The sequence below is a fragment of the Hevea brasiliensis genome, chromosome 15 (genome assembly GCF_030052815.1).
Source record: "Hevea brasiliensis isolate MT/VB/25A 57/8 chromosome 15, ASM3005281v1, whole genome shotgun sequence".
In the NCBI taxonomy this organism is placed as follows: Eukaryota; Viridiplantae; Streptophyta; class Magnoliopsida; order Malpighiales; family Euphorbiaceae; genus Hevea; species Hevea brasiliensis.
The window spans coordinates 56202281-56209883 of NC_079507.1; the positions used below are offsets into that span (position 1 = coordinate 56202281).

At 35.3% G+C, this 7603-nt stretch overlaps 1 protein-coding gene across 3 annotated transcripts; it reads right to left on the reverse strand.

Annotated features, from left to right (window-relative positions):
* Positions 1-974: 974 nt before the first annotated feature.
* LOC110647928 (uncharacterized) lies at positions 975-6641 on the reverse strand. Of its 3 annotated transcripts, none has more exons than XM_058136679.1 (6): positions 5472-6641; positions 4493-4729; positions 4155-4208; positions 3049-3132; positions 2213-2342; positions 975-1725 (listed from the first exon to the last, which is right to left on the reverse strand). In XM_058136679.1, the coding sequence occupies exons 1-6, from the start codon at positions 5798-5800 to the stop codon at positions 1432-1434; spliced, it is 1128 nt and encodes a 375-aa protein (XP_057992662.1). In that variant the 5' UTR covers positions 5801-6641; the 3' UTR covers positions 975-1431. The 3 variants fall into 3 exon arrangements, with proteins under 3 accessions (XP_057992662.1, XP_057992661.1, XP_021657666.2); XM_058136678.1 differs by having other exon boundaries at positions 975-1821; XM_021801974.2 differs by lacking the exon at positions 4155-4208 and having other exon boundaries at positions 975-1821.
* Positions 6642-7603: the final 962 nt, after the last annotated feature.

A 7603-nucleotide genomic window follows, 5' to 3' on the forward strand; every position in this document is an offset into this window, starting at 1 on the left:
CGACCCAAATGGTTTCCGACCCAAATGGTTTCCGACCCACTTAAAATGCTTATTGTATTTAATTGAATTTGCTATCATAATTTTTTTTTTCAACTGGTTTTGATAATTTCGCAAAGTTTCACCCACATTTTAAATTCTTTAAATCACATTAATTAACTTTTTCAAGAAAAACTATTTTTATTGTGAAAAATGCTGACATGAGAATTTTTTTTTTTTATTTATGAGGAGAAATATTTTCTGTTTATTTTATATATAGTAAAATTAATTTTTTTAAAAAAAATATTTTTGTTGTGAAAAATGCTGGTGGCATAGGACTTTAAATCACTCCCAATTATGGTTGCTGATAATAGTATGACAATAGTAATTTTATCTTATATTTTAAAATTTTAATTTATAATTAAAAAATTTTTAATTTTTAATTTTATTTTACATAAATTTTTTTAGCTTATCATAATAGGTTTTCCAGTTAAAAAAAAAATAAAATAAAATTATCTTTTCAACTTTTTCTTCTTAAATTCAAGAATGGTATAAATGAATATTCTCCTATTTAAAAATTAAAATTTTTTATATGAATTCAATTCAATTTTTTTTTTAATTTTTATATTTACAAATTTAATAAGTGAAAAAATTTAATTTTTTTTAATTTTTTTAAAAGAAATAAAAATTATTTTTAAAAAATTAAATTAAATAAATAATATAATTATATGAAAATTGAATTAAAAATAGAGATTTCTACCTAATCTCATTTTCACACAACATTTCCTAGTGTTAGGTTTCAGCAGACATGTCATCCATATTATCCACCATGTTTTCAGAATATTTCAAGGCTACTGCAAATGTGAAACAAACCGATATTTTTCAGCTGCTTTGCAGAGAACTATTTCAACTTCAATTTCTGGAAATTGTGTATTTTTCCATGTGAAAGCGCCACATGTTTGTACATCAAATACTGAGATTCAACAATCATGACTACGTTTATGATCTGAGAACTTGACAACATAAATTCAACTGCCAACACCTCTGATTTAGCAGTACCATATACTGCATAATCATGTTATAATGTACACAACACAGGCACTACACCACGAAATATAAGCCTACATATTCAGATGAGAAACGATTCTGAGGTACCAAATGAACAAAAAGAAATCTACAAACATTGCCAGTGAAGATAATAAGAACATGGAATAACTTGACAAAAGCAACTAGTTTACAAAACTTCATATGTAGTGCTCCCATTGTACACAAAGGCATAGAATGGGAGTCCTTACTAGTGAATATGGGAACAATTTTCATCAGAAAGAGAAAGTCATTCTTCTGAGCATTAGTGTGATTCTCATTCTTCTAACTGAGGATTAGAATTACTCTGGTGCCAATATGTAAGTTGGATTCACTAAATCACTGCATACCCATGTTTTCTCTCTCTTTCCTTCAATTATCATGATCACCAGTTTTATCAACCCCCATGTTTTCTATATCCTCTTTGGGCTCATTAACATCATAAACAGAATTATCACTGTCGCTATCATTAAATACATCATTCATACCAACAGGTTTGCTACTACCAGAGCAGAACACTTGCTTTTTGTCTTCTTCCATCTCAACTTCATTGCCATCAGGTTCAAGATCAGGGTATCTATTTTTGTGCTCATCTGCATGTAGAGATTCATAATGGGTGGCAAGCTGGGATCCTTGATTTGCAGGAGGCAGTTCTTTCCCTTCAGACTGCAGATTTTCAACATCAGAATATTCCGAGTGAATTTTAGAACGTCGGGTTTGAATCAAATAATGTGCCACAGACTTAAAGCCTAGCCTAGTAACCTGAAAAGTAAACCAAAGTTAGCCACTGCATGATCGACATGCTACTTGGATCTGCATTGGCATTCTTTTGACACCATCAACAGAAGCCACATCATTGCATAAGGTGTGCACTATTATCACTACCCATTGTGGAATATGCACTCTCATACATGCAAGCATCAAACTTTTATTAGCAACTTCTGTCTGAAAACTCCACTTCCACTTCAATAAGTCCTTACTGCAATTATAGAAATGGGGGGAAGAGTCTGTTTGAAATTGCAATTGTTAACCTGAGAAACTGGAAGGCCAAAACCACAGGGCAGCAAAAAGATATGTCTACAAGACTATAGAGCATTATGAAGTAAATGTTCAGAAAACATGCTTGCACACACAAAAGATTGATGGTATTAACCTTTCTAAAAAGAGAACCAGTTGGTGCCCATCCTTTCGCCTTCCGGCAAATGCTGCAATTGCAAATTCCACGACAAACAGGGCAAATCCAATTCGGATTCTCATTGACTTCGATCACATTCTCTCCATACCTGTACAAGACGGAAACAGGAAGTGACCACATTCTAATTTCCAAATTCTAATACTAACTATTATAAACACCAATATTGGAAGACTGATTTTTTTATCTCGGACACACCAAAGTTCTTTATGGAATGCTTACAATGAAATTGCATTTCCAGTATCCTTTTTGTACTGACAATCAATTGATTACATGCAATAAATACGGAAGCAGATGGACGAGAAAAAGGGCTCTTTAGAACCCTTAACTAATTAAGCTAAGGCATTTCACTGCACAATTTGCTATAATCATACTTACGTCATCATTGGGATGAGAAGTGGGACCTAGGAAGAAATTTGTTATTTGATTTTACTTCTTTCATAAAGAATACTTAAAACTGCAGAAAAAAAAAATTTTTTTTCTCAACATTTCAAAGCACAGTAAAAAAATAAAAAGGTAAAGACTACTCACCATGCAGCAAATAGCAAACTAAAATTTGATCTATGTTTGTCTTCTGTCTTACCAGCAATAAGACCATAGATCAGGAGACATTTTGAGAACCAAACTTGTGACACATTGCATTCATTAGGGACTCTTTATGGTCCTCTCGGAGTCATAATAGCATTTCAAATTACTTATTTTCTGGAACTTGTCCAAGAAACATAGAAATGCAGGAGGAAAGTGCTAAAATGCATGAACAAGTGGCCTACTTTAGTTTTGAGAATTTCAATAAATACCTCATGTATAAGCAATCCCCACAAAATTGCCCTTGGCCTGTGTTGCATTTACTGCAATGGGTATGATGCCCATGAGTTTTCTGCCTGCATGAGAGGATGTCATCTCTAAGAAAGCTTCAATGAAGCTGGGGAGATTACATAAAATAAATGATTGGTTATTACATCTAGATGACCAATCACACTAGAAAAACAATTAAATTTGAAAGCTACAGCACAGGATAATGGTAATTGCTCAGTAAGTTGCAGGCTCATCATTTATCACATAAACAAGCATTTAACATTATGACATCACCATTCAAACTGAAAACCAGGAATCTGTGGAAGGTTTTGGTGTGGAAATATATAGATCCTTCTCTGGCAGTAGCGATACCTTTGTGTGCAAAAGAATTGAAACCCTATTCCATGGAAAGTAATAAAAACTTATGAAGATCAAAATAGAAGAAAAATTAGTGAAATAAAACTACACAAAATGGCGACACAAGAAGCTATTAAATTTGGCCATAACTAACAGCATATGAGAGCTTGTTGGAAGTCAACAAATTTCACACAAGTTTTTCAGTTCCACCAATGCATTGAGAGTGTGTTAAGCTGGGGCAAAATAATTTTCAGGATTCCAAACAATTGACGTCCATATGATGATTCTAAATAAGACCTTCAAGGATCTAGTTGTGAAAAGTAGGGTACTAGGGGTGCACACGGTTCTTGCAGTCCTCAAATGAACTGAAGAATTGTGCCAAATTGATCAAAATTGTAAACTCATTTTACTATTTTGGTTCTTCACAAAGAACAAAACTATAACCATACCAAACTGAAATTGAACCAATTTTATACATATATTTTTCTATGAGTTTTTAAATATATTATATACTTTCAATATATATATGGACTATATACAATATAATAACATTTCACATGGCAACATGATTTTGGGCTCACTAGTCTATGACTTGTAAAAGTTTTCCTGTGAAACTAGTGAAAATATCAGATAACACGTATTGATTTCCCCAAGGAAAAGGCCTAGTCACATGTAACCGTCCAAACAAGAAAAACCACTGAGGGAAGTGAGATCTCTTTGCAAGTTTTAAAATTTTTGCATTTTGCCTCACATAGAATAGCTCCCTTCATGATCAGCTCTTGCAGACTTCGTGAAGGCATCTTTTCTACATTTAAATTAACATGCAGATTAGTAAGGTTGACACTGTATTTGCAATTGAGCTAGATTCACATGTCAAAAGAGTTGGAATTCATGAATTATTTACTGATTAGAGCCTATATTCAGTTACCAAATTAACAAGTAGGTCCTTTCCTTTGGGACAAGAACAATGGAAATAAAGCCATTCCTAGTAAGTATTTACCTAAAATGAAACGATTCAACTGTATTGTATTAAAAAATAGAAAATAGGAATCTAAAATATTATAATAAATGAAGAGAAAAACTGATCACCTGCATTGATGGCATGATTCAACCTTCTCCTGATCATACATGCGCTTTCCATCCTTGCCATATCCATCCACGAACAAAGTCCACGTCGACTGACAATCACCCAAAAGCTTCTCATCTTCTTCTGAATATATCTCTGGCTTAGAACCTTCTTGTAGCCGAATCTCCAGACCCTTAGCAGACCCTTTCTTTTTTTGAGGAAATATTTCTGAATAGTTAACTGGAGTCAGAGTCTTCAACCTAAAAACCATAAAATACCCAAACAAGATTTCAATGAATCTACAAATATACGCTAATTTCAATTTCATTTTTCTGCTCAGTTGAGTTATTCATTTCCTTAACAAATGAAAACAGCCAAAAACATATTCTTTTCAAACTTAGTTGGTGGTGAGAAAATATATGGGCATGATTAGATATTTTAACAAGGGAGAAAACAGTTACATTTGTGTAAAACCCAGAAAGCCTAATTCAGCTACTGAACTTGCTGGTACGAATTTTGAAGTTTACAATTTTTGTGGGACCAATGAATCCACATCCATATGTTGTTTTGTTTTGTAATCTTTCCATCCAGTCAAGGTTCAAATTTTCACAGGTCCGCACTGATATCAACAAACACTTTGGAGTGAAGTGCTTGGCATTACAAATCAAGGATATCATATAATTGAATAAATATGATATCAGAAGTTCCTTTTTTTACTGAATGTTGATTTCCTGGCAACCAAGCTTAGATAAATGAAGCACTTTGGGGCTTCACAAGAAGAAAGTTGAACAGAACAAGTTAAATCCTCTTTCCTTTCCCTCCATTACATATCCAAAAAAACCGAAACCACGACAAAATCATTATGGAATCTACTAAAGTATCAACGTTTTGTTTCCTTTTCACTCTTTTCACACAACATTCAAAAACCATTCTTTTTCCCCATCCCTCACAAAAAACGTCAAAATCAAGAAAGGGAAAAACTCAAAAGGAAAAACAAAATACCTAGAAGAGCGGCGTGGGGAGGCAGAGAGGGTCAAAGTGCTTTGAGGTTTCTTCTGAGAAGAAACATTTTGAGTAGGTTTTTTGGTTGGGCGAGGTTGAGACTTGAGCTTGAGAGAAAGATCGAAAATGCCCAACTTTTTCATTCTCTCCTTGTTCTCTTTAATTCTCTGCTCCCTCAACTCCTCATACCCTGGATCCCCACCACCAGTTCCCTTCCCTTCAAGTTCAAGACCTTCAGCATTCTTATTGTTAATGTTTAAGTTAGTATCCCTGTTGAAGTTTTCGCTGGTCGAGCCTCCATCAGCTTTCTTTCTGTGTTTGGACACCATTGGTTCTCCTCCCTCTGTCCCTCGACAGACTACAAGGCTTCTCTACTGTAGAAGAGAAGGAGGAGACTTGTTTTCAGGTGGAGGGCGCAGGGAAACAAAACGAATGAGAAAGCGACACAAATGAAAGCGACACACGTGACACAGAAGAGACAAGATTGAGGAATAAAGGATTAATCAATATTTAGTATTTACAGAGTTTTTTAAAACAAATTGAATAAATATAAAAAGTAAATAAAAAATATATATATATAAATAAAATCAACTGAAATTAGAATTTCATTAATTTTTAAAGGAGCAAAAAGGGTGTGCTGTCAGGGGGGCTAAGTCCATCCAGGATAATACAATCAAAAACCCAATCCAGGGGATGAGCCCGGCCCGCCTAAAGAAGCAGAATAAAACAGATGAATCCATAAGCTTTAATGGGTGAGAAGATCCACAAACCTCCACCAAAGCTCTGCTACAAAGCACCATTAGCACCTCTTAAGGCATACCAACACCAAAGCCCAGACGTAACCAAACATAAAGGATCATCACAAAGAGATCAGAACTAGAGATAGCACTCTAATAGTCAAATTATTCTTTCCTTTGTCGTCTCAAAAGTGTAACACATCAACCCTAAGCTCTCATAGAATCTAAAATTTTTTTCGCGAGATTATTGGCCAGTGAGGTTAGACACAAGTCTCATAGGTATGGGAGAAAGACGAGTGCTGCATGGGGCAAGCAGCGCAAGTGACTAGCATGGTTGGTTGCATAAGTACACCTACAGGCCAATTGGATGAGCAGTTGCAACAGCATTGGTTGGAACTCTCCAAAATGGCCTAGGATATACCAACACTTAGGAGACTTGCTAGTCCAAAGATACTTTATCCTAGACATCCAAACAATAAAGGTGGAAGAGATCAGTTCCTGCTGTCCATTTTGGAGGTGCATTCTCCACCACATGTTGAGGAGCTGGAGAAGCCTATAAATAGGGACTTACACAAGTCATTTGCATTCATATTCCATATTTTCAAGTGTATTATAACTTGTACACAAAAGCCTTGTAAAGTTTACTTCAAGAGATATACAATTTTCCTCTTTGCCAAATTCTCTTCCGTTGTTCCTTTTGTGCACTTGGCTGCCTTAAGTGACTTCTGTCACTCAAGTTAGTCTACTTGTTGGTGGGCTAACATAGTTAAGGTTGACTTAGGCCATTCAACAAGCTAAGTTCCACACAGTTTTAGTGTTGAAATCACTAAGCCTGTGGCAGAAGACAACGAGCCCATTCATAGTCCGAGTTTCCTTCGCTGAGCCACCCAACGAGCATACCATAGTTGATCTCAAATGAGGGGCTTTGGACAACACCAAGACCTACCTCCTTCACCTTTTGAACCCTTAGTTATGCCATCCACAACACAAATAGGCCATCGCCTCTTTGCTCCGACCATGGCAAACTCCGAAACTAAGCACACAAACTAAACACACATTATAAAGAAGGCCCTCACTATGAAGCATAGAAGACATGGAAAGCTAGCCCATAAGAGGTATTAAAATTTCAACCTAGAGTTGTAGAGGGATAGCCCACGTTTGAGGTCAGGTTTAGAGAAGGGTTTTCTCCTACTCAAAGGGAGAAAAGGAAGGCCCACTGGGGGTGAGGAGCTCGACTAAATCGAGGAACTGCAAGCCAAGAAGAAATTCCAACAAAGAGGAGAACACCCTTGGAGAGGGGCAAAATACGCGACTTTTTTTCCTTCCTTTTCAATTCTTTATAATTCCTTCGAAAAAAAATTTTCTTTATAATTCAATACTATATTATTTACCATA

Coding starts and splice junctions, on each gene's coding strand:
- LOC110647928 (XM_058136678.1), bottom strand. CDS start 5,800: ATGGTGTCCAAACACAGAAAGAAAGCTGATGGAGGCTCGACCAGCGAA. Junction 4,209..4,492: donor GAATCATGCCATCAATGCAG/GTGATCAGTTTT, acceptor ATTTAAATGTAG/AAAAGATGCCTTCACGAAGT. Junction 2,343..3,048: donor GGGGATTGCTTATACATGAG/GTATTTATTGAA, acceptor CGTCTTGTACAG/GTATGGAGAGAATGTGATCG.